Consider the following 26,629-nt stretch of genomic DNA (forward strand, 5'->3'; position numbering starts at 1 on the left):
GTTTGCTTCAAACAACCTTGCTAGCCTAGCCTTGTATTGAGAGGAATTCTTCTCGTGCATCCAAATCCTTGAGCCAAATCTATGCCATTTGTGTCCACCATACCTACCTACTACATGGTATTTCTCTGCCATTCCAAGCAAATACTTCATGTGCTACCTTTAAACAATTCAAAAGCTATTATCTCTTATTTGTGTCAATGTTTTATAGCTCATGAGGAAGTATGTGGTGTTTATCTTTCGATATTGTCATTTACTTCGGACAGACTTTCACCAATGGACTAGTGGCATATCCGCTTATCCAATAATTTTGCAAAAAGAGCTGGCGCGGGGTTCCCAACCCCCAATTAATCAACCTTCATTAATAATTCTCTTCACATGTTTTGCTCTGATCTATCAGTAAGCAACTTAATTTTGCAAATAGACACTCCTTCATGGTATGTGATTGTTGGAAGGCACCCGAGGATTCGGTTAGCCATGGCTTGAGAAAGCAAAGGTTGGGAGGAGTGTCATCTAAAAAAATAAAAAATATAAACTAAACTAAAGTACATGTGTAAACAAAGAGAAGAGGGATGATCTACCTTGCTGGTAGAGATAACGTCCTTCATGGGAGCCGCTCTTGAAAGTCTGGTTGATGAGGTAGTTAGAGTGCCCACTATCAGTCGTTGACAACAACAAACACCTCTCAAAACTTTACTTTTATACTCTCTATATGATTTCAAAACTTAAAAAGCTCTAGCACATGATTTAATCCCTGCTTCCCTTTGCGAAGGGCCATTCTTTTACTTTATGTTGAGTCATTTTACCTACTTCCTTCTATCTTAGAAGCAAACACTTGTGTCAACTGTGCATTGATTCTTACATGTTTACCTATTGCACTTGTTATACTGCTTTATGTTGACAACTATCCATGAGATATACATGTTACAAGTTGAAAGCAATTGCTGAAACTTAATCATCCTTTGTGTTGTTTCAAAGCTTTCTACTAAGAATTTATTGCTTATGAGTTAACTGTTATGCAAGTCTTGTTGATGCTTGTCTTGAAAGTACTATTCATGAAAAGTCTTTGCTATATGATTCAGTTGTTTAGTCATTATCTTTACTATCACTTCATTCACTTCATATGCTTTACAATAATGTTGATCAAGATCATGTTGGTAGCATGTCACTTAAGAAATTATTCTTGTTATCGTTTACCTACTCGAGGGCGAGTAGGAACTAAGCTTGGGGATGCTTGATACATCTCAAACGTATCTATAATTTCTTATGTTCCATGCTAGTTTTATGACAATACCTACATGTTTTGTTCACACTTTATATCGTTTTGATGCGTTTTCCGGAACTAACCTATTGACGAGATGCCGAAGGGCCAGTTGTTGTTTTCTGCTGTTTTTGGTTTCAGAAATCCTAGTAAGGAAATATTCTCGGAATCGGACGAAATCAATGCCCAGCATCCTATTTTTCCACGAAGCTTCCAGAACACCCGAGAGCCAGCAGAGGAGGGCCACAGGGCCACCAGATGATAGGGCGGCGCGGCCAGGGCCTGGGCCGCGCCCCCCTACTGTGTCGTCGCCTCGTCAGCCTTCCGACTCCGCCTCTTCGCCTATATAAAGGTCCCTGACCTAAATCTTCGAGACGGAAAAGCCACGGTACGAGAAACCTTCTAGAGCCGCGGCCATCGCGAAGCCAAGATCTGGGGGACATGAGTCTCTGTTCCGGCACGCCGCCGGGACGGGGAAGTGCCCCCGGAAGGCTTCTCCATCGACACCACCACCATCTTCATCAACGCTGCTGTCTCCCATGAGGAGGGAGTAGTTCTCCATCGAGGCTAAGGGCTGTACCGGTAGCTATGTGGTTAATCTCTCTCTCTGTACCCCAATACAATGATCTCATGAATTGCCTTGCATAATTGAGATCCATATGATGAGCTTTGTATCACTATTAGTCTATGTGCTACTCTTGTGATGTTATTAAAGTAGTCTATTCCTCCTTCACGGTGTAATGGTGACAGTGTGTGCATCGTGTAGTACTTGGCGTAGGTTATGATCATAATCTCTTGTAGGTTATGGAGTTAATTATTACTATGATAGTATTGATGTGATTTATTCCCCCTTCGTAGTGTGATGGTGACAGTGTGCATGCTATGTTAGTACTCGGTTTAAATTGCAAAGATCTATTATGCTCTAAAGGTTACTTAAATATGAATGTCGAATGTTGTGGAGCTTGTTAACTCCGGCATTGAGGTGCTCTAGTAGCCCTACGCAACGAATGGTGTTCATTATCAAACAAGAGTATATGTAGCACAAAGGAAGAGAACTTATTTATTTATGTGATCAATGTTGAGAGTGTCCACTAGTGAAAGTATGATCCCTAGGCCTTGTTTCCAAATACTGCAATCATCGCTTGTTTAATGTTTTACTGCATCTTTACTTCCTGCAATATTACTACCATCAACTGCACGCCAGCAAGCATTTTTCTGGCGCCGTTACTACTGCTCATATTCATTCATACCACTTCTATTTCACTATCTCTTCGCCGAACTAGTGCACCTATACATCTGACAAGTGTATTAGGTGTGTTGGGGACACAAGAGACTTCTTGTATCGTGATTGCAGGGTTGCTTGAGAGGGATATCTTTGACCTCTTCCTCCGTGAGTTCGATAAACCTTGGGTGATCCACTTAAGGGAAACTTGCTGCTGTTCTACAAACCTCTGCTCTTGGAGGCCCAACACTGTCTACAAGAATAGAAGCACCCGTAGACATCAGTGGGTTAGGTATCTTTCCATGGGCATGCATCAAAAGTGAGATCTCATATAGCCCATGAGAGAATGAGATCAAGTGGTGATCGTCATCAAGGTTGAGTTGCGCAAGTTCAAGTTGAGGATCTCAAGAGGATATTATGCTTGAAGCTTGCAGTCCATTTGGTGATAATGGACATGTGAAGATATGCATCAATGGAGCTATCCCATCATGGTGTATATGGGGGAGCATTTGTGAGCCTTCACGAAGCAACAATGATCAAGTAAGGTATTCCGGCTTGAGTGGAGCTTGAAGAATTATCATCAAGATCAAGCGGGATGCGCAAGGCAAAGGTATGACCTTGCTAGGTTTTCCTTTTACCGGTCTCAAGGTGGTTGTTGGGAGACCGTGTTATAGGATAGATAGCCGCACTATCAAGAGGGGCTTTCGGTTGGGTAACTTGATCACATCATCTTAGGGAGCTCAAACCTTTGCATGCTTTGCATTCCATAAATATTGTTGCTTCTTGGTGTTTCTCTATGTGAGGTTCTTGAGCTTGTTTCTGGCTTTACAACAAGCCCAAGTTCATCGAAAACGGAATTCGTATGCATCTTCTATTGCGTTTTTCATGTTTGGAGGTTTTACCGGTTTGATGTTTTATAGATAGGTCAAACCTTTTATATTATTTTTCTTACTCAATGGTTGTACCATGATGTTTCTATGCATAATGTTGTAGATCTCGTTGTCGTGATTCCAATGAGCCCAAATTCATCGAAATCGGTGTCTGAGTGCAAAAGTTATCGTGTTTTCGGTGTGTGGCTCGGCAGGCCGAGTGCTGCTGCCGGGCAGCCCGGTACCTGGCCCGGCATGCCGAGTGCTGCTACCGGGTAGGTCGGCAGCCAGCTCGGCAGGGCCGGGTCCAGTGCTGGGTTGGCTCGATTTTGGCACAAACGGTCATATTTTTTAGGGGCTATAAAAGGGGCTTCTTCCCCATTGTTTTTAGGGTTCTTGAGCACGTTTTTGACCATCATTGTTGAACCTTCTTGAGCTTGCTTCCTCTCCCTTCCCTCATATGATTCTTGCATATTCTTGGGGGATTTGAAAGAGGAGATCTAGATCTACAACCTCATCCAATCCATTCCTCCTCTAAGTGAGGGGAACTCTTGGGATCTAGATTTTGGAGTCATTTATTGATTTCCTCCATTGTTCTTCCTCTCTAATCTCATCCTAGCATTTGTTGCTTAGATGGGATTCGAGTGTGAAGGATTTGAACACCTTTGGTGTTCTTGCTTTGTATCATTGCATAGTGTTGAGCTCTCAACCACGATTAGTTTGAGTGAGAGACCGTGGGCTTGTTACTCTTGGAGGGTGACCTTCTAGTTGGCTTGGTTGCTGTCCCGGTGACCTGTTCGTGGAAGATTGTGAAGAGGCTCGGGCTTTTTGTTCGTGGAGCTTGTGAAGTGGTTGTGGAGCTTGCCATCTCCGGAGTGGAGGAAAAGCTAACCATAAGGAAAGGGCCATTATCCTTCATGGGTTTGGCTCGGAGAAGAAGGTGAGCCTTCGTGGCGTTGGGAAATCCTTCATGGGATCCCCACCTCTCCAAGCGTGACGTACCTTCTTGCAAAGGAAGAGAACACGGGAATACATCTTCGTCTCCGCGTGCCTCGGTTATTTCTATACCCGAGCTTACTTTCGTTTGTGATAGCCATTGAGTTTGAAGTACTTATTATCTCGTGCTATCACTTGTTGTTCATATATATATTATGCCAATCTTGTTTAGCTCTAGTTGTTGTTGCACTTAGTTGAGCCTAGCATATTTAGGTTTTATGCTTGTAAAATAAACGTTAGTTTAATTCCGCATTCTTATAAGTCAAATCCGTAAGAGTTTTTAAATCGCCTATTCACCCCCCTCTAGGCGACATCTCGTCCTTTCAACTTCTGGCACATGTGGTTGGAGCAGGCTGTAGCGGCTGGCGGTGTAGGAGGGGAGATCGACTGGAAAGAGGAGTGTCGGTGTTAACTAGGGACCAGAAGGGCGACAGAGAGGACGTAAGACCACGACGGTGTTCTTAATGGGTCGCGACCATGGTTTCGACGGTGCATGCTCCGCCTCCTTTCGCTCCACCTAACGCGACGTGTATCATGCATGCCACATACCCCTGGGTGATCTTTGCCTGACCCATTTAGGTTTTAGCAGATTCTTTCTAGCGCAGCGTGAGGTTTTGGCTCCTTTTTCTGATTTTCTATACTAGTTTTGAATCTGCTCAGGTTTTTTTTCTGGTTTTCTATTTACCGCCCGTTTTACTTCAAAAATGTTCGGATTTACAAAATGTTTACATTTGAAAACTGCTCAAATTTTGAATATGTTCAATTTTTCAACTTGCTCAGAATTCTATTTTGTTCAGATTTTAAAAAATTATTACATTTCAAAACTATTCAGATTCTAAATTTGGTCAGACTAATAAAAGAAAAGAATAAGTAGCAGAAAACCGGAAGAGCCAATGACACGGTCGGTTTCGTCTATCGATCGCACGACGTAGGAGGTGAATACTTGGGCCAAGCCTAGACATCACCCATTAGCGTGTGGTAATATGCCCCGCACGCTAATGGGGTGACATGGGCCACGACCCATTAGCACCGTATGTCAATGGTTCAGTCCGGTTTTTGGATGTTCTGCGCGTTTTTTGTTTCTACGGTTCTCCCTGCTTGGCTTATTTCTTTTCTTCTTTTTCTGTTTTTTGGACATTTCCGAATTCTTTGTTTTCTTTTTCTGTTTTTTAATTTTTTAAAAAAACATGAGTATTTCATTTGAAGTATGAGTAAAATTTTATTTCTGAACAAAAAGAGTATGAACACAATGTTTTTCGAGCAATTGTTTTACCACATTTTGTTTTTGAACACAAAATTAAGAACAATTTTTTGAACAAAAAACTTGAAGTTTTTCAAATTTGAGGTTTTTCAAAATTAAAAATTTAAAAAAAGAGAAAAGAGAAAAAACAAAATTTAGCAAAAACTTTACATGGACCGGCCCACGAGCGAGCAGGCGCGCAGTGGAGCTGTGCGTGCGGCGGTTAATCCCGCACGCACTGAAGCGGCGTACAGGCAGTCCCATATAGGGCCCCGGTGGAGAGCTCCCGTGCGGCCGTGCCAGTAAGCCAGAGCAAAACGATCATTTTTTGGGCTGGAATCAACAGATCCACAGGACCGATTCCTTCAACTAGGCAAACCCTATACACCGACCAGGTCGGCGCGTACCGCGCGCCGCACACCCCGCGCGCGGTACTGGCCAACCCAGTTAGGTGTGGGCTGCCTCCTTTTTCGATTTATCTTTTCTTTTTTTTCTTATTTTCTGTTTCGTTTTTTCCTGTTTTCTTTTTTCTGTTTTCGTTTTTCTTTCGTTTTTTCTGTTTCCTTTTTTTACTTTTATTTTTCAGATTCAAAAAATAGAAATATTTAAAAAAATTAAATTTAAAAAATGTTCAAATATAAAAAACCGTTCAAAATCTGAAAACCGTTCAAATTTAAAAATCGTTCAAACATGAAAATTGTTCAAACATGAAAAATGTTCAAATTTAAAAACCGTTCAAATTTAAAAATCGTTCAAACTTGAAAATTGTTCAAACATGAAAAATGTTCAAATTTAAAAACCGTTCAAATTAAAAAACCGTTCAAACGTGAAAAATGTTCAAATTTTGAAAAATATATTTTTTTTGAAAAATATTCAAAATATAAAATCGTTCAAATTTTAAAACTGTTGAATTTAAAAATGTTCATATTTTGAAAAAAATCTTGAACAATAATTTCATAAAAAATGTTAGATTTTGAAAAAGAAAAATATTAATAACAGAAAAAAACAGAAGAAAGAGAAGAAGAAAAAAAAGAAAAAAAACGTACCTGAGCTAATGGGCCGCGGCCCAAACTACCCGACCTGGTCGCTGGGGGTGTGCGGCACCCCGTACGCGCCGACCAGGTCGGCGTATAGAAGTTCCCCTTCAACTACAAAGCTTGGGCTTTCTGCTTCATTGCAGGACAACCGAAGAAAGGCTAGGCCCATGCCTGCCAACCCAGCAAGGACACGCCCTACTCAGTACGGTCCAGCACATTTGGGCTCAGTACTGGCAGTAGGAGTCCAAGTTTTAGAAGGAAAAAAAAACATCGATGGTGCTGCCGTTCTGTAGCCCAGATCATCTTCTCCCCGATGCTTATCAGCTCACTGCCTCGGAGCTGACGCCAAGAAACACTGATCGCTTTCTCGAGTCAATCCGCTGGGGGCGCGACAAGCGAATGATGCCGTAGCAAACAGGGACGTCAACATGGGCAGTGTGGGCTCACGACAAGAGTCGAACTTATCCATCGCCTCGAAGCCACTACCACCAACGCGTACACACACACAGGTCTGTTGCGTCTTCCATTCCGTAGTCCAAGTTGCCCATACCTATATCTTTTTCGAAAATCCAACAATGTGACGAGTGATCAAGTTTTCAGAAGAAAGTTAACATTGACGGTAGCTGATTTCGTTAGATACATCATGAAAAACATTTTTGTATTGTACTAAATAATATTTTAGAAGTACTCATTTGAACTATATGTCAATTCAGCATGTGAAATTTTTGTTAGTATAAAGTTGTACTTTTATAGACTAGTGAGAATACTTGTTTAGATTCTGCATCAAACATTGAGATCCAGACAAGAGTTGTATCTAAGCACAAAGGTCCATGTGATAACATCACCAATTCAAGACAAATCTCTTTGGTAATTGGTTAAGCGGTATTGCCAAGAAGGATTTGGTTCAAATTAGGGTGGAAGTATGCGCTGTTCTTTGGGCTATTTGGAATATGCGCAATGATACTGTTTTTAACAAACCGACAAAACAACATTTCTTGCAGGTTCTCCCTATGGTTATTCACTGGATCCGTACGTGGTCTTATCTCCAGTCCGAGGAGCAGCGGGATGTCATGGAGTATGGGTGCAACCGACTGGAGACGGTAGCACGGGATTTCTTCAGCCGGTGTGGGTGGCGGCTTGATCATAGGATCACTTTGTGATGCCGCTTTGTCTTTTGCTTTATTTTTCTTGCGTTGGTTGATTTTCAGATCAACTTGACATGAGACTTGAGTTGTAATAAGGTTAAAACTGGACTTGAATAAGGTAATAAAGCAGCCGTATGCATCTTTTTGATGCAGAGGCTGGGGCACATCCCCCATTTCGAAAAAAAAAGACAAGTGCTCATATAGGGTAAGGAGTGTGCGTTTATATGGGTGAATGTATTTACGTATTTGTAAGTTCGTCTACGGTATTTTATAAAATAATTTCATAAGTAGACAAATAGAATGCACAACGAGCCAATAGTCGTAAGAAGGGTGGCAGATCGCCATTGGTGAAGAAGAAAATTATACTACGTAGAAGTGACTAAGGCAAATCAGTTTCAAGACAATATATTAAACACATCTACTTACATAAATAAACAACCGCGTAACTATTATTCCTAGCTAGTATACATTGTTTTTGAACGTGGAAGACAAAAGATTTGCCTCCATTCATTAATTAAGTAGAAGAGTCTCGACAAGATCAACAACAAAGCAACAAAGAGAAAAAACGAAAAAAGGTCCCAAGGGGATTACTCTCCCGTTATTACAAAACTCAAATGCTTTGCCCCCGCGGCAACCCAAAGTTTTACTTCTCTCTTAACGGTGGCAAGTAAGATGGTAGTAGGTGTCGCTTTGTTGTTAAACACCCTTGCATTTCGCTTCTTCCAAATAGTCCAAGTCACAAGCATTGTGAGGAACTTCATGGCCTTACGGTTTGGGTTGGCCGCACAAGTCATCATGGTCCACCAAGATTTGAGAGAGACGTCCACCGTCCACCATATTCCAAAGCCTCTTGAAGTAGGGACAATGGGAGAAGAGGTGAGCCATCGTCTCTTGGGTTTGCTAGTATACATATGCACTCACAAAACATTTACAAGCCCACAGCATGCTGGCCAAGCTCTAAGGTGGAAGATAAGCCCTCAGTATTCCCGGCCTTATTTGGTTCGTAGACATACATACATTTATGGCAATCTTAATGGAAATTGCAACCACAATGGACATAATAATAGTAATTATTGTTATTATTATTATAGAATGATGATTGTCGTCAACTTTCCAAGCGGTCTTGAAATTTTATGATCTTTAGATCATTCTAGCGAGGTCTGCTCTCACTATGGGGTAGACGTTCTGGCTTTAGCATATGCTCCTGAAAGTTAAGTAAGTACTCTTCCGTTCCAAAATGTAAGGCGCCTAAGGTTTAGTTAAAAGTCAATGTTTTAAAATTTTAACTAAATCTTATACACAAAAATATGAATATTTACAATACTGAATAAATATCAATAGATTCACCATAAAAGTATATTTTCTCAATGCGTTCATTCGATATTGTAGATGTAATATTTTTTCCTAAATATTTTGTCAAAGTTAGTAACGTTTGACTTTTAACTAATCCTGAGACGTCTTACATTTTGGGACAGATAGTATATTTTAAGAGCATCTCCAGCCGCGTTCCCCAAATGGCCGCTTTGGGGGCGCGGCTGGAGATACTCTAAATCACTAAGAGCTCGTTTGACAACTATCGTTTCATTCTACAATCATGGAATTCAATTGAGATTCGATACCCATGTGTTTGGCTACCATGGAATTGGCACACTCATTTCAGTTGGGAATTTAAAAAATGGGTACTGTGTTGTATGTTAAGTCAATTCATGTCCCTAACCCAGGCTCTCTCTCTCTCTCTCTCTGGAAACCTCCGTTTCTTGCCACCGTTGAAAGTCGGCTTTGCAAGGCCGGGCCTTCCCGACGCTCTCGCCGACGGCGTTGCCGTCCGGTCGGGGCTAAGGAGTGGCGCCGGAGTTGTAAATAGCAGTAGTTCTAGTAGCATGCTCAGTTGTAGTTCTGTGTTTCGGCGAGATGCCGGTCGTCGGCGACATGCCGGGAGGACGGCGCTAGGTCTCCTTGGCCGGATCTGGTGCTGCCTGCTAGTCTTCCTCCTCGACGCGGAGCTCCGTTGGTCGGAGCCACATGCGGCTGGGCGGGAAGCTGCTGGCTACTCCATAAATAAGGTCTTCCCCAGCAGCTCAAGCGTGGTTGCAGGTGAGGTTTCGACTTCTTCTTCAGAGCTCCATGGTGGCGATTTGAAGAGGAATCGGGCGGAGCTTCGTGGCCTTGTTTGGGGCTGCTCTGGAGTGGCGATGCTGAAGATCATTGGTGAACATTCTCGGCGCCCTCAGTTTCGGTGTCCGACCCAGTTGACCAACCGGTGGTCTCTCTCGAAGCCGGCGTTGAAGGCTTCTTCAACCTCCAAGCGGAGGTCCCCCATCGAGCTCGCGGCGGCGCTTCCCGTTCTCTTGGTGCCAAGTGGTTTCGTCCCCGGCACCGGTGAGGATGGCCGTGGTTTGAGCTCCTGTTTCTCCGGCAAGTGCAAAGGACCTGATTGCTTTTTCCAGAATATATGTAAGGTCTTTCCTGAAAAAACTTGGGACAGTGTTGCAATTTTTCTTTATTGGAGGTCCCTGATGTATCTTGTACTTGCACCGTTGATTATTAATGGCATCTAGGCCCTTCGGGGCCGCTCCAGTTCAAAAAAAAAAAAAATGTCCCTAACCCTATCATTCTTCTGGAAAACATTTCATGATTTTTCCAAACATGATGTACCCACAGGCATCATAGCATGAACAAGAACTCCTCCTCACACACCCTCTAGAAATTATTAATGAAGCATGTATTATTATTTTTGCACATGACACAAAACCAATTATTCTCCATGAAAAATTGCATGTACACTTAAGGCATGGACATTTTTTGCCTCATATTTTTCCTTCACAACAAGCATGTGCTCTTTTTTTTCTCAAAAAAAAAAATAAAAATACAAGCATGTGCTCTTGGGGGCCGATTTGAATATCTCGGTCTGCCAGATGTGCTCAATTATTCTCAGGATCTTTCTAATCCTTTTACATGAGTTTTTGTTTATGATGGATGCACCAGGCTGCAGAAAGAGTCGTGAGTGCACGTTTCCGTGAGAGAATGAACTTAAACACAAGGAAAAGATTTCCCTTGTGCTAACTTTCCATGCCTCAAATTAGATGGCAAGATTCTGCCTAAAAATGACTGCAAACATTGTCCACATTGAGCAAAAGTAACGCCATTTGATTGATCTGCTCTGTTGGCCCCAGCTCAGGGCCCCGGCTGGACCGGGTCACCGCCTAGGTCTGGGCGGCGACGGCAGCACCAGCAGAGCAGACCGGCAGCCAACTCGGCGGCTCCGGTCAATCCAGCCTTAAATAACCATCTCCCGGCCCCGCAACGCAACGCAACCCAAGCCTTTGGTGGATGATCCGGCAACCACCGCATGATTGCCATCGCGTCGCATCACGCCGCGCGCGCGGCCGGGCGGTAGAAGAAAACAACAACACCGGCACGGCCTATACGCGCCTCCCACGACGCCGGTTCCCCACTCCCGTCCCGTCCGTCGTCGCCAATCCCTTCTTCCCTCCAACTCCTCCTACCTCGCCTCGCCTACACAAGACACCATCTTTTTAAGGCGCGCCGCCCCCGTTCCCATCCCACCGATTCTTCTGGTGCCCGTGCCGCGCGCCGCCGCCCGCCGACGCCGACGCCGACGCCGCGCGCGCGCGCCTACCGTTTCTTTATAATCATACCATCCAGCCCACCCACTAATCATTCCGCGATTCCCACCCCACTGTTTCCGCGCTTTTTATCCGAGGGAGGGGGTTCTTCCGCTGCTCTGTCTCATCCTCCTCGGGCCGGGAACGGACGGCGAGGAGGAGGAGGAGGAGGATTGTCCGCCTGGCTGAGCTGCTGCGGTTGATGATGTCATGTGGCCCCTCTGCTTCATCTCGGACAAGCTGTTCAAGATGCCCGGGGACGACGCCGGCGAGGGGCCGCTGCCTCCCGACGGCCAACTCCCACTAGCTCGCCGGTCCTGCTCCATCGATGTCAGCTCCTCCTCCTCCTCCCTATCTTTACGATTGTCTTGATGTCCTAAAAACTGTTTCTGACTGTGCCGCCTCTGCTGTACATGTAACGATTGCTGAATCTCCTAATGGCCAGTCTCGTTTGACATTTCTATTGGTTTTGCTCATGGTGCTAGGTTCCGCACGTGCAGCAGGCCTTCACCTGGGACTGCGGCCTCGCTTGCGTGCTCATGGTGCTCAGGACGCTCGGGGTGGATTGCTGCGACGGCATTGCGCATCTCGAGAAGCTCTGCCGCACCACAAGGTTTTTAATTCCCACCTGAAAATACTTCTTTTTAAAGCGGAATTACCTGTCAGGTAGTATTTGGAGTTTGTTACTACTGCATATGTGGGTTCGCTAAATTACTTGGAGCTGCAAGAGTAGTAATTTAATCACTTCATTTTTTTAAAATCATAGTGCGTGTAGAAAGGTTAATCACAAATGCAATACTAATTGTTGGGTGGAATACGCATGAGTTGCTTTGTTGGGGAGAAGAAAATGGCACCGTCACACTATGAAAGTTTATCTGCATCTAGAAGGCCCTAGGAGTCATTAAAATGTGATGTACTGTAATTCTGTAAACGATAGTCTGCTAAGCTAGGCAAAACGCATGAGTTGCTGCTTTGTTGAGAAAAAAAGGTACTGTCACACTGAGGTTTATTTACATCTAGAATGCCCAAGAAATCCCTAAAATGTGAACTACTGTAATTCTGTCAGCACTAGGCTCTAAGCCAACAAGCTACAAAAATGACTACAGGTAATAATGGTCAAGGAGTATAAACTTTGTTGCTTTGTTCAGTACAGATTAACAGTGGTAATCGCTGTATGCTTCAGGTAATGAAACAACTCAATATTAATTAGTGCTACATATGCTATTTCAAAATAGTGTATGTACCTGAAGAACTTGATAGATAATCAGACATGTCAACCAGATGGGAATCAGATTTCAGAATATTTTTTGATCATAGTGCGTATAGAAAGGCCAATTACAAACTGAATACTAATAGTTGGGTGGTTCTGGAATATCTGGCCTAAAGAGTGGAATGTCCAGGATGTTAACTGTTAAGAACATACAAAACACATGAGTTACTTTGTTAAGGACAATAAAATGCTACCCTCACACTACATGTAGAAGAATAGAAAGGGCCCAGGAATCCTTAAACTGTAAATTATTATAATTCTGTAAACGGTAGGCTCCTAACCCAGACAAAATGCATGAGTTGCTTTGTTGAGAAAAAGGTACTGTCACACTATGAAGGTTTATTTACATCTAGAAGGGCCCAGGAATCCTTGAAACGTGAACTACTGTAATTCTGTAAACAGTAGGCTCTAAGCCATCAAGCTACAAATATTACTATAAACTTTGTCGCTTTGTTGAGTACGGATTTGAGATTTGAGAAAACCAAGACGTTTGGCACCACCGACGATTGAATTAACCAGCAAACAGTTCAGAAAAAAACAGCAAGCTGCACAACCTTTTTCCCATCCTTCAATTTGACCCTACTTCTGATTTCTGAAGTGCGTGCGATTCAAGTCTCGATACGGGAAAGTGAAGTGGATACACACATTCTCCCTCAGAAAACACATACACACATATCATTACGGATTAGCTGAACTAATTATTTAAAATTCTCAAATTTCGTACTTTGATGTACTAACATCTTTGGTTTATCCAGCGTTTGGACAGTCGACTTGGCATATCTACTACACAAGTTCTCAGTTGTTTTTTCGTTCTTCACTGTGACAATTGGAGCAAATCCGCAATATTCTGCAGAAACCTTTTATAGGGTATGTATTGTGGCCTACTTCTGTATCGATTCATCTGAAATCCACTGTAGTAATCTTTTGATTGCCAACTAATTATGATAGGAGCAATTGCAAGAAGATATTGATCGCGTGGACGAGTTATTTGGAAAAGCCCTTGATGCTGGAATCAGTATTCAAGTACGCTCAAAACACGCATCATGAAAATTATGTATTCCTTGTACTTGCCATACATGTTTTAAGTTTTTGCAATTTATGTTTCTTCTCAGTGCAGATCCATCAGTGCGTATGATATTGCTTTTCTACTGTTATCCGGGCACTGCATAGCTATTGCACTAGTGGATAAATCAAAGTTAATGTAAGATATTTTTCTTATGTCTGGTATAAAATATTTATCCTTTAGTTTTACTTCTGTTGTTTCGAATCATCAACCGGGCATTGATGCTTCTTAAACAATTAAATTAATAAAAATATTAAATTTGGTCAATACACTTCTCATGATGACTTTACCATTTCTGTATACTTGTGGACTCAAACCCAATTCTCCATATTTCACATTATTTTGATTAGCCACCATTAGTTTAATATCTTTTGCAAATGTGGCATGTTTTGTGGCAATATGACGATTAAGCAGATGAATTGTGTAAACGATCATCAGGGAATAAAAATTATGGATGTATCCATGTATGTCTCAACAAATCATATTTCCCACAAATTGCTTAATTGTAAAATTTGAAGATCAAAATTAGGGAGTCAAACTGAGAAAATATTTTGTCCAGCTTTATTTGTAATGCACATTGACAGTGCAATAATAACTGGGTTTTTAATGCAGTTCCTCTTGGATGAATGATGTACATGATGTGCAACAGTTCGATGAGGATTCTGATTACATGGGTGAGTGTTTGATTGTCTGCTTTTTCAGATTGCAAGTTCATCCATAAAGTTTGAAATGCAACAAAGATTACATTATGTCACCATATAGTTTCTATAAATGTAATAAACCAGGTGAATACTGTTCCTCTTGGCAGGGCATTATGTTGTAATATGTGGATATGATGCTGATGCCTGCGAGTTTGAGATAAGGGATCCGGCCAGTTCTAGGTACCTCTTACTCAGTTATTGAACGATATGATCTTTTGACATCTGACACATGGATGTATATTATTCTTATCCAAGTGTGTGAGTATAACTCCTTAGAACTAGCCTCTTGTTGAGCTGGGATACAAAAATTAGAAGAGAAAATGATAATAAGCAGTCTTGCAACAATCTGCTTTTGAGCGATTTGTGTGCTTGATGGCAGCCTCCATCTTTATTTGAGCACAATTAGCAAACAATAGCTGCAAAATTTAATGAACAAAACTTACATTTCCACTGTTCTCCATCTGAGCTTTTATGTGCATGAGACTCTAATTCAGCTTTTTTTTTTCCTTACAGAAAGCGTGAAATGGTGCCAATGAAAAGCTTAGACGAGGCCCGCAAATCTTTTGGAACTGACGAGGATATCCTTTTGGTAGGAATTGTTGCATTAGGACCTGCTCTTTAACTTCAGATTTTAGTTCTTATTGCTATGGTCCATGCTTTGCATTTTACACGTTTCAGTCTTTTGCATACCTCTTAATGGAGAATACCAAAATTATAGACTTGTCGTTCAATGTCCGAGCAAACATTCACATTGCATTATTTGAGTGCATTCAAGGATGAGGTTTTCGCAAATGCAAATAGTATTTTCAAGCACTGATTGGCAGCGATGCATTGCAGGTCTCGTTAACTGGAAAAACCCGATGATGCCGCCGTGTAAAGTCTGGCTGGGTCTCCATGAACTGTTCACCGGCCTCCAGTCTCCTTGTGTATACGCTGTACATGGCCCTGTAGTTATGCTTGCCACTTATCAAGTCCGGTGTGTAGTTTGAGAGCTTTCTTACAGTCGATAGAAACCCTACTGAAGTTAGATAGAAGAAGCCAGCAAGGTTGATAAGCTCACGCATCACCTCATCGCCGTGCTGGAGTTGCAAAGGGAGAAGCAGGATCAGCAGCAACACTGCTCAGCAAGAACTGCCTCTGTAAATCATCTCTGCTTGGAGCACAAGTCGCGTACGACGATAGCTGGACAGAGATGTAGCATATGTACAGATATATATATATATATATATATATATATATATATATATATCCAGGAATAAATCTGGTGGCCTCCTGTGTCACATAGTCGTATCCACTGTCAATTCTTTCTGGCACCTGAATATCGCGATCTCCTTTTATGTCCATTTGACGTGCAAGCGGACGAGCTATAAATTGATGTTTGGTACTGGTATTATTACAGTAAGTACATCAACTGCAACTCCGGCCGGCAGCGGCGTCGCTGACGACTGCCGTATGCTTGGCTTGATCTGAATCTTCGGCGGTGCGATCTGAAGTTGTGAACTCGAGTTTGCTGAGCAGTCATTACTCGTTCGTCAGTGTCAGCCCTTTAGGTCGCTCGCGCCAACCGCTCCTCACTGAATCCAGGTTGCTTTCTGGCGGTTGGATTGTGGAGAAAATGGCGTAGGAGCTGGTGATTCGGGAACAACCGTCTCACTTTCAGATGTGGTCGCTCAGCTTCAGTGATCCACTTCACTTTACCATATGTATGCTGTTTACCTATCTGAGACTTGAATCGCACGCACTTCAGAAGTAAGGTCAAATTGAAGGATGGGAAAAGGTAGTGCAGCTTGAGGGTTTTTCTGAACTGTTTGCTGGTTAATTTGATCGTTGGTGGTGCCAAACGTCTTCTGAAAGTTATCAGGATGGTTTTCTCAAACCTCAACTGTATACCTGTGATTGATGAGTCTGCAGGTGAGCTACTGAGCGAGAGAAAGAATCGTTTCAGAAAAGGCAGACCATCTCATCCACAGAACAGATGGAACAATACCAGCTTTTCAATTTTCAAGTCAGGTCCCGGTAGAAGAAAAGCACCAACTTTCGAGCCAGCATTTTTTTTTTGTATTCCAGCAAGGAAAGTATACGAAGACTTTGTGGCAGGCCGTTCATACATTCGACAGGGCAGGTAGACTGTGATGGGCAATTCTTTTGGTATTCCAGCAGAAAGCAAGGTATATGGAGAATTTGTGGTAGGCCGTTCATACATTCGACAGATCAAGTAGACTATGATGTCCCCGCAAAGAAAAAAAGTAGACTGTGATGGGCTAGCTATAGCCCAGTCTGTGTCACGGCGTATTCCGGCCTCTCACCTTGCGCTTGCCTAGTGGCTGCGCAATAAGCCCAAACTCAAAACCCCGAAAGCCATACCTCTTGCGCTCGCCGCTGTTCAAAGCTAATCTTCATCTGCCATGCACGTCATTGCTAGTGAGTCCAAGACGATGTCTTCTAGAGACCGTTGAAGTTCCGCTATACTTTTGATAGTGCGTCGATAAGGAGAGTCCTTTTGAAGATGTCGTTCTTCAGAGTTGTCAAGCATCGGTCGAAATGCGGCTTTGTAGCTTAGGTTAGGACATGCTCTTTCGTTTTGTTATTGTTGTTGTGTATGTGTCGTGGTTATCATTGGATTAACCGGGGTGAAGTTCGTGCTATTCTCGTTGTTCGCAGCGAGTGGTGACGTTTTTTGTACTCAAACCGCTTTTTGAATAAACATAGTACACATTTAACGTATTCTAAAAGAAACCCGGAAAGCAAAACTCCATTGCTCTCAGCTTCGCATCTTTGGCGAGGTGTGTATGGGCGTTAGTTGGCCGGATATGTTTTTTTTTTTTGGAAAAAAGACCACCGATCTATTAATTATCATCAAATAGTAGCACAAAATACCCTAAAAGTAAACGAAAAATACAAATTGGTCTTTACACCACCTAGCGACGACTACATACACTAGCATGAACCGAAGGCGCGCCGCCGTTCTCGCCCCTCCATCACTGCAGCCGTGCAAAGCTTAACGTAGTAAGCTTGTTGTAATAGACAAACATGAAGTTATCGTGCTAAGATCCCAAAGGATCAACACACTAGAGCTGCAACCATCGCCAAAGATGAGATCCCTAGATCGGAAGAGTGAGACCGAAAACCACACAAACAAACACGAAAACAGACATGATTCCACAAGATCCACGGGACGCACTACTCCACCGACGCTAGATGCACCATCAGAGCGATATGTGTGCCACCACTGAATCCAACGCGAAGAGCTGGATTTTCGCTATGAGGGGCTATCTCATGAAGACTTTGTATCGTAAATTTATGGGCCATATGGACATCAAGGAGGAAGGCGATCCATGATGGGGTTTACCATAGTCCTCTCTCTACTCATTTTTTCGTGAGAAGTTACCTCAATGACCCGGAAATCCTCAAGAAGACATCATTGCCGGCGAACCTAATCATGTCCTCAATCAGGTGAGTGCAAGAACTAAGTGGATCCCTCCACCTGAAAATACTGCAAAGGTAAATGTCGATTGACTTGTTTCTCGTAACAGTATGATCAGGGGCGGAGGCGGGAAAAGAGAATGAGGGGGACATTTGGAAAAATTCCTTCTTGTCAGTTGTTGGGGAGGGCTGAAATGTAAAATTACAGACTTTTGAACATTTTTTAGCAAGGAAAATAGGGGGTGTACAAAAAAATTCTGCACCATCGGGGGGGGGGGGGGGAGGGCAGGGCCCCTGCTGGTCTCCTATCTCCGCCATTGAGTATGATTGGTTCGGTGGCCACAGTAGTGAGGAATCATGCCGGGCAATAGTTAGGATCATCGGTAGTGGTGTTTCCCTTAATTGTCAACCCTCCAACTCTATGGCTTGCAGAGAGGCGATAGGGATTACTGATGATCTGGGATCGAGACATATCATGATAGTGTATGATTGCAGGCAAGTTGTCCAAGATATATCCGACGGAACTGGTGGAGTTTATGCTTCGGTTATTCAGTAGATCAAGCTACACTCTTCGGCTCCTGTTGTGGCAAGTCTTGTCTCATGTTGTACTTTTAATTTTATTTTTGATCTGCTTTGCAAGAGGCTCTTCTCATCACTCGTATCAGTTCGACCATGTGTGACTTTATTTACAAAGCGGGACAAAATGGTGCAACTATACTTTTCGGAATTCCTTACTTAGAGTTCCTTGCATGGGGAAAGCTGAATACTATCTCATAATTTAGCTCGTCACGCTTTGTTGCTAGGTTAGGGACGCCATGTGTGGCTCCTGAAATCGTATGATACTGGGACGACGCCATTGTATCTCAATAATGATTAATATGGAGGCCGAGTTACATGTACCTTTTTATTTTCAAACATTTAAAATTTTAAAAGAAAATTGGAAAAATTGTAGAGATATGCACTACAACCCGTCAATGATGTACACTAAAAACCAGCAAAATATAAGTACGAACTACTTTGTATTTTAGGCTACACAAAAATGATAAGATCTGATAAATTATGTAGTGTTGAGATGTGCATAAAATTTATCAGATTTTAGCTTTTTTCTTTATGTAGCTTAAAATACAAAGTACTAGTTTGTACTGAGAGTTTACACGTTTGTAGTAGACATCAATGTCTACTTCTATAAATTTATTTCAGATTTAATAAAATGAAATACGAATTTCGAGTGTTCAAAAATAAAAGGTTAGAATGTAGCTCGGCTTTAGTTTCAAGTTTCTTCTTAAGAAAAAACTTCGCATAGTCTAAATCCAGGAGAATAACGACATGTATAGTTGCAGTAGATATATTTGGTCGAGGTTTAAGCTCGATTCGTCGGTTAAGAGCATCTCTAGCAGAGCCCAAAAAAGTTGAAACCGAAAAGAAAGGATTCAGTCTCCCGAAAACGAGAGTTAGTCCGTTTTTGGCAGTGGTGCAGAACAGAAACCGTAAAGACGAACTGAAAACATGAAATTAGATATCTCGCGGGAGAATTCATCGATGAACACATATAGATGATAGTTGTTGCTCCGATTGAGCACCAAACTTTACATAATTCAAACTAATAACCTAAATTAACTAATATCCGCAGCAGCGCGATCTAATTTTGCCCAAAAATCGGCCAGGCGGCCTCTACGCGCGACGACGGCGGTGGAAGGCGAGGCGGCGGACGCTTGGAGCTCCTAGTCGTCGTCGAGCTCGACGATCTCCAGCTGGAAGCGGCGGGCGCGTTCTTCACGGCGCGCCGCCTCGTATTCCTGGACTTGCCGGACGGCGTCGGCCTCCTCGCGGCGCCAGCGTCGACGGGCCTCCGCGGCGGACACGGCCTCCACCTGAGCGACGACCGACTCCTCCTCCTCGTCGTGGACGTAGTCCTCGGCGGACACGACCGTCGCCGCCGTCTGCGCGACGACAGCCATCTCCGCCTCCTCCTCTGACTCTTCCTCCTCCTCCTCCTCCTCCGACTCTTCCTCTTCCTCCTCCGACTCGGACCAACGGAGGCGTCGCGAACCGCCGGTGGAGGACCCCTCGCCTCCGAGTGCGTACTTGGCGAGCTTCCCTGGGGGCGTGATCCCCCTGTTGGTCCACCGGCGGGCGCTGCGCTTGCGCGCGCCCTCCGAGTGGACCCATTTCTGCCGCTCCTCCTCGGTGCGGAATACGGGCGGACGCGGCGGCGAGTCCCCGCCGCCCAATCTCGCGGCTGGGCTGCCAGCACCTCCACGGGAGGCCATCGCGCGGCGGAGGGTGGAGGTGCGGTGGCTGGCTGCGCGTGGATTGCTCGTCGGAGCGGGGGACTAGCGGCGGCGGAGGAAGAGAAGACGGCGGAGGGGAGTAGGGTTTGCGAACCGAACTCCCCTCGGTGAACCCTTTTAATAGGGGCCGTGCGAGGAGTTGTTCGGCCCCCTGAACTTCCAATTCGGGCCGGCCCATTTTTTCAAACGCTGATCTGCGCCAGTTTCGGTCCGAACCCGTAAATCCGCCGGAAAAGTTCGGTTCCGGCGGGATTTACGGGCTCTGGTAAAGATGCTCTAAGCACAGTAGGAATCGCCTTTCCTTCGTCCTCCAAACGATGACGACGATCGACGACTCGGTGCGCGTCCAGTGTGTAACCTTTCTGCCGGTGATGCCGACCGTACTGGACGTGCGGCAGCGACACACGCACGGCCACGTCCGGCGTCCGGCGTCCAATGGCGGCGGGGCTGTGCTGGTGCGCCGCCCCCTGCCGTCGCCCTCATATGACCGATGGATCGATATCGACTTTAGCAGCCAGGCTCGTTTCGCGGCTTGAGATATCGAGTCCTCGCTTTTCCGTACACGCGCGCGCGTGCATGCCCGGCCGTGCGCTGGTTCGCTCGAGTGGAGCAAGAGATCTTTGAAACGATATATCGGCCGTGCGCCGCGTAAACGTCACCGGATCATTGCCGGAATGCGACGGCCCTATGCCAAAGTGTGTGCTAGCCGAAGCTTTGGCTTATGTTTTCTTGCAGAGTTCGTGAACGCTATCCCGCCAGCCAAACTGTATTTGATGATGATGAAGTTGGAAGCTCCTCGCTCAGACAAACAGATCCAACAAGAACCGTGTTCAATTCGTTCATGACGTGTTTGGATACTCGTAAGCTTTTCGTGCATTTAGGGAAGTTGCCTATGTGAAAGCTGTGTATGAAAGAGCAACCTCTAATTCACGATCTGCATCTAAATTGGTTGTCGACAATTTCACCTGAATATCATAGGAGAAGCCAAATCCTCATTGATTGGTGTTCATTTTTGTGTTTCGTCTAATCGACCGTTGTTTGGTTATAGGCTGTTTTTGTGATACGGTAACCTCGTAGCCTATGTAGTGAGTTCACCACAAAATAAACATTGCTTACAAAGTGTTCGACGAAATAGCAATTCACACGACAACTAATATATATCACATAATCAACAGGACTAATATAGTTATAGTAGTGAATCACAACATTGCACCACGAGTACATGAACAACTGCTGACGTGGGCATTACCCTTCGGTAACTAGAATTGACCTATCCCGTGTAGCCCAGCTGGAGGCCCATGAAGACAATCGAAGGCAAGGTGGGCCACAAGGTCGGTGCCGAAGAAGATTGAAGACCAAGACAAGGATCGATCGAACAAGGAAAGTTTAGAACTAGGTCTCTTGTAAACCTAGTCGTACTCGTGTAGATCTCTTGAGACCTGGCCCCCTTTATAAGGGCCGGGAGAGGGACTGTCGAGGGAGACAATCAATCTCAGCAGCCATAGCCACCGTAAGTCCAGAGCTAGGTCAACGTAGCACTTAGCTTCTCGACGAAAACTCAGCTGAAACCTTCGGCACCCCATTGTAACCCGATATTTTCGTAATCAAGATCAGACAGGCAGGACGTAGGGGTGTTACCTCATCGAGGGCCCTGAACCTGGGTAAATTGCTCTCCTCGCTTGTCTGTTAACCGATGTCTCGTGTCAGCCTACAGGATTCCGTCAACCCTAAGCCCCAACCGGAGGGCATTGTCGAGGAGCACCCTCGTCAATTGGCGCCGTCTGTGGGAACCCTGTTGGCACAAGATCCGTCATCGGCAGATCCAACCATGTCGTCGACGGCTTCATCGACGCCGTCATCATCATCACCGATCCTGGGAAGCCCGATTCGATTCGGCTCCTATGAGTTCACCCCGCACAGCGACTCTTCTCGCTCGACTTTTTCGGGTTTGCAAGGAAACATGGAGATGGCGTTCGGGAACGTCCACTACAACGTCAACGCAGAAGGAATCCTTCGACTGCTCGAGCCGCACGCTCTCAGGAAGCCTCCCTCATCGGTCGTTGGGCCGATCATGTCATCATCAATCGACCTCTCGGCTGGGTTGACGGATTCGACTGATTCGTCCACACCGTCGACTCCTCGATCGACATCTTCAATGTCGGTCGGATCCGACAACCCCGCACCGTCAGAGATGACCTCATACTACTGTTTGAACTGCGACACAAGGCACGGATTGGGATCGAGTGACACACCGTTCATCTGTAGCGCCTAGTATTCATCGGGAGAGGACAGTGTCGACAACACCGTCAAAAAAGGTACCTGGAAAGCAGCGCGCCACCAAGTTTTCGCTGTCAATAACACAGGAAACGCAAGGAACGGGGGAGAAGGAGATCACACCCCACGCTCCAGCAGACGATGAAGCTTCGGAAACAGTGCCAGTAACCATGATAGCGATTACACCATCGCAGAGGAAGAATGGGCAGCTATCCGCACGGCCGTGCAAAACAACACACCACTCCCCGTCGGAGATTCGGTTGGAACCCTCAACGCCTTTCGTGAAATACTGGACAACAATCGGGAGCGGCTATCTCTCGAGCAAACCACCCTCGAGAGACGCATGCGGGCGGCGGAACGATCCAGTGAACAACGAAGAGGTTCGCGAGGAAGCGCTTCCCGAAGCAGTCAAGGTGCGGGGAAGCACCGATCGAGATTATCCAGGCTTTCGGAAGACGATGCCAGGGAGATAACATCAAACTTATCCAAGTCATTCATGACCATGGATATCGCAGGAATGCTGAGGCCAAAAAGCGTCGAGGCAGCAACCGCTAATCTCGCGGCGTACCTCGTTAACCAGCAACCCGAAGGTTCCATGGTTCAGGCTCATCGGGGCGCTTTAGAAAGCCTTGCAATCCTGGGAGATAAATTGGTTCGGCGAAAAGAAAAAGCCTCACCACAAGTCGGAGGCTCAAAACACCGTTCAAGAGATGCTCGAGACGAGATTACCCAAAGCAGAATCGACAAAGCCAGACGACGGCGAGCCGCAAAGGGGGAATACGACAGTGACACCTGACAAGGTATTAACTTGTCAATGCCTACAGATTGTAGACTAGGGTTTCGTTGGATGTAGAGGGCAAGGAGATCTCGAAGGTTTCAGCCGAAAAGTACTCGACGAATATGAAAACTAGGGTTGTATTGACAGTAGATTCGATCCTCTCTTTGTCCCTCGACTCCCCCTTATATAGGAGGTGGAGCCAAGGATTTCGTAATACACAAGTTTACAGAGTCCGGGAGGGTTTCTAACCCGTCCCGCAAGATTACAAGTAATACTTCCTATTACAAATCTAGCTTTTCTTAATAGTATCTTGGGCTTCCGAACCTTCTTGTTCTTCGGGTAATGGGCCTTCATTAAACCCCGGGTACCTTCTTCGGCATGCCCATTGGGGATGCCTATGTCAGTAGCCCCCGAGATTTTGCTTGAATCGCAGAGTCAGGAAAAATCTCCAACTTTATTCATTCAATACATCTATCGAATTCATCACATATCTTTATCTACACAATTCTATATTGTACAGGGATAATGGTAGTTGGGGCTAGTTCATCTGACGGATCAGGTACTAGTTAACTGCTCTAGTGGCAATCCGCAAAAACCTACTTCAAGATCACGTCCCTGGACATGATCTCGGGATACTGGTGTAAACTTCGACAGGTGCCGCTTAAGGTCTTACCATTCTGTCGAGTCCCAGTCATATTTTGTCGGGTACCTAACGCGTCCGTTAGGATTTTTCTTCGTATCTGTTGATACGGAAAAAAGTAGCAAACCGACGTCAGAGACGGCGCCACGCCGCTCAGAACGGATATGGGGTCTTACCTTCGCAATGTTTTGCGGCATTCAGAGATTATTCGCTACTTTGGCGCTCTGAGAATATATTGTCGAGTGCTTTTTCGGCTGTTGGAATAGCACATTTTATTGAGTCAATTGATGACTTATTTTGCTTTCCCGATGGGAGTATATGTAGAGTTATTTATATAACTCGAAATATGCTCACTTCTTCCTCTTTTTTTTTATAATTTCATCGCGCGAACAGCGTTCCCGATGGGAGTAGCCCCCGAGGCTACAGCCAAGGACTTGTACTTGGTTGTAGGCTCAACAAATTAGTACCTCATGTCGCTATATTTGTTTATCCTTTCTCGAGCTTTTTATATCTATCGGGTGCGCGACCAGCGCTCCCGATGGGAGTAGCCCCCGAGGCTATGAACAAATACTTGTATTTGATCATAGGCTCTCTCCATTTCTATTTTGTCATACTTGAATATTTCTTTTTTCCGAAGTAGCCCCCGAGCATTTGGGCAAAAACTTGTATTTGATCAAAGGCTCCCGAAATAATCAATAATCTTCTGCTGTCGAAATTCTTGTCAAGCTTCATTGTCGAAATTTTCTCTTGCCAAGGTGACATCATTGCTTACGATAGCCACGATCGCATTAAATTGACACGTCGTGCAAGTGGGGGACACACGTCCTCCACCTTTTCTGGCGCACGTACTGTAGCTCCTATCATTTCTCGTCTGTATGAAATTACTTTTTACCCCTTGTCCACGTGTACATCATCTGTCCCGCAATCTCTCAATCCAACGGCGCGTCGATTCACCGCACCTCTATATAAAGGTATCGTCTTCCTCCTCTAGTCCTTTCGCTCGCGCCGCACTTCTGCTTCTCCTCTGCAAAATCCTCCATTGCTCCCATTGCTTCAAGTGCTCAACCGCACTCACACCCTTCGCCGCCAAGCTCATTGATGCCACCGCGCGCGCGTCTGACCAGGCACAACACGCCGGAGTCTAAGATGGCCGCCGAAGATCTTGAGTGGGAGAGATCCAAGATCTCCAACCAAGACTTGAACCTGCTAAAGAAACTGGGGTTCACCAAGAAGGAGAACTCGCTGCGCTTCCCCAAGGAGGAGAGCTATCCATCGCCTCCAATGGAGTATCGGGTCAGTTTTGTTGACCATCTTATCCGCGGTCTTTCTCCCCCCATCCACGAGTTTCTCCGGGGTCTCCTTTTTGTCTATGGGCTTCAGCTACACCAGCTGACGCCCAATTCCATCCTTCATGTGTCGATTTTTATTACTCTGTGTGAATGCTTCCTCGGGGTCCAACCTAATTGGGCTTTGTGGAAGCGCATCTTCTGCCTCTGCCGTAATGGCTCCCATGGCGTCGCCTATAACATCGGCGGCATTGTGATTTGTGTTCGCCCTGACGTCGAGTATTTCGACGTCAAATTCCCCGACTCCGTCCAAGGGTGGCGCAAGAGATGGCTCTATGTACACGAAGAAGGCGCTGATTCAGTGGAGTACAACATTGCTCATTTTGATGGAAAAGCCAAAATTCTTCACCGTCGATCCTGGGACGCTGAAGCTACCGAAGAAGAGAAATCGGCGACAGAGGCGCTGATGACTCGCATCCGCACTACAAGAAAAGTTGCCATGGCCGACGAAGTTGAAGTCGCGCCGTGGTTGCTGGTGTACCATGGCCGACGATTTTGGGTTCCTCCGTGGTGCATGTCAAAACTTTTTTTTTCTCGTTTTTGAGGCCACCTAGCCCGACGAAAGCGGCCAAAACGTCGCGTATGGTGGCCCGGGACGTGGTGCATCTCGAAATCTCGGGTTCGCCGGCCGAGTCAACGCAAATCCGCACCGCCGAGGGATGTAGGGCCCAGATGGCAGCCTCTCTGGCATTATTTTTTTTCTAGATCGCGCCATCTCGTTCAACGTTCTCCAATCGAGCCGTTTACGATGCAGGATCATGGGTCCCGCATGTCATCCTCTATGAACCAAAATTCTTTCTATTCTTGGATTTTTTTGACCCCCTGATTTCTGGCTACTTCCTTTTTCTTTTGATCCCTTGCCGCCTTGGAAACGTTGAGACCGCTGCTGCTAAATGGGACCCGCATGTCATCCTCTATGTGCAATCAACTTTCTTTTCTTGGAGTTTTTTTTGGCACCTCAAATTTGGTCACTTGCCTTTTTCTTTCGATCCCCTGCTGCCTCTCAAACGGTGATACCGCTGCTGCTAACTGGGACCCGCATGTCATTCTCTATGTACTATAAAACTTTCTTTTCTTGAATTATTTTTGGCACCTCATATTTGGTCACTTACCTTTTTCTTTCGATCCCCTGCCGCCTCTCAAACTGTGATACCGCTGAAGCTAAATGGGACCCGCATGTCATCCTCTATGTACAGTAAAACTTTCTTTTCTTGAATTATTTTTGGCTCCTCATATTTTTTCACTTGCCTTTTTCTTTCGATCCCCTGCCGCCTCTCAAACGGTGATACCGCTGCTGCTAAATGGGACCCGCATGTCATCCTCTATGTACTATAAAACTTTCTTTTCTTGAATTATTTTTGGCTCCTGATATTTTTTCACTTGCCTTTTTCTTTCGATCCCATGCCTCGTTTGAAACGTTGAGTAAGCTGCTGGTAAATGGGACCCGCAT

General features: G+C 45.0%; 1 protein-coding gene across 1 annotated transcript; it reads left to right on the plus strand.

Annotated features, from left to right (window-relative positions):
* The first annotated feature begins 11,089 nt into the window (after positions 1-11,089).
* Positions 11,090-15,742, plus strand: LOC127322520 (guanylyl cyclase 1). The gene is made up of 9 exons (XM_051351159.2): positions 11,090-11,723; positions 11,879-12,006; positions 13,419-13,530; positions 13,612-13,686; positions 13,776-13,864; positions 14,339-14,400; positions 14,535-14,607; positions 14,941-15,016; positions 15,265-15,742. Exons 1-9 carry the CDS (start codon positions 11,604-11,606, stop codon positions 15,289-15,291), a joined length of 762 nt encoding a protein of 253 aa, XP_051207119.1. The 5' UTR covers positions 11,090-11,603; the 3' UTR covers positions 15,292-15,742.
* The last annotated feature ends 10,887 nt before the right edge of the window (positions 15,743-26,629 follow it).

This window comes from Lolium perenne, chromosome 1 (genome assembly GCF_019359855.2).
Source record: "Lolium perenne isolate Kyuss_39 chromosome 1, Kyuss_2.0, whole genome shotgun sequence".
Classification (NCBI taxonomy): Eukaryota; Viridiplantae; Streptophyta; class Magnoliopsida; order Poales; family Poaceae; genus Lolium; species Lolium perenne.

What these genes read in the sequence shown, in the direction of transcription:
- LOC127322520 (XM_051351159.2), top strand. Translation starts at nt 11,604, where the DNA reads ATGTGGCCCCTCTGCTTCATCTCGGACAAGCTGTTCAAGATGCCCGGG. An exon ending in AGGGATCCGGCCAGTTCTAG is followed by an intron (nt 14,608 to 14,940) that starts GTACCTCTTACT and finishes TTTTCCTTACAG; the next exon opens with AAAGCGTGAAATGGTGCCAA. An exon ending in CTGACGAGGATATCCTTTTG is followed by an intron (nt 15,017 to 15,264) that starts GTAGGAATTGTT and finishes GATGCATTGCAG; the next exon opens with GTCTCGTTAACTGGAAAAAC.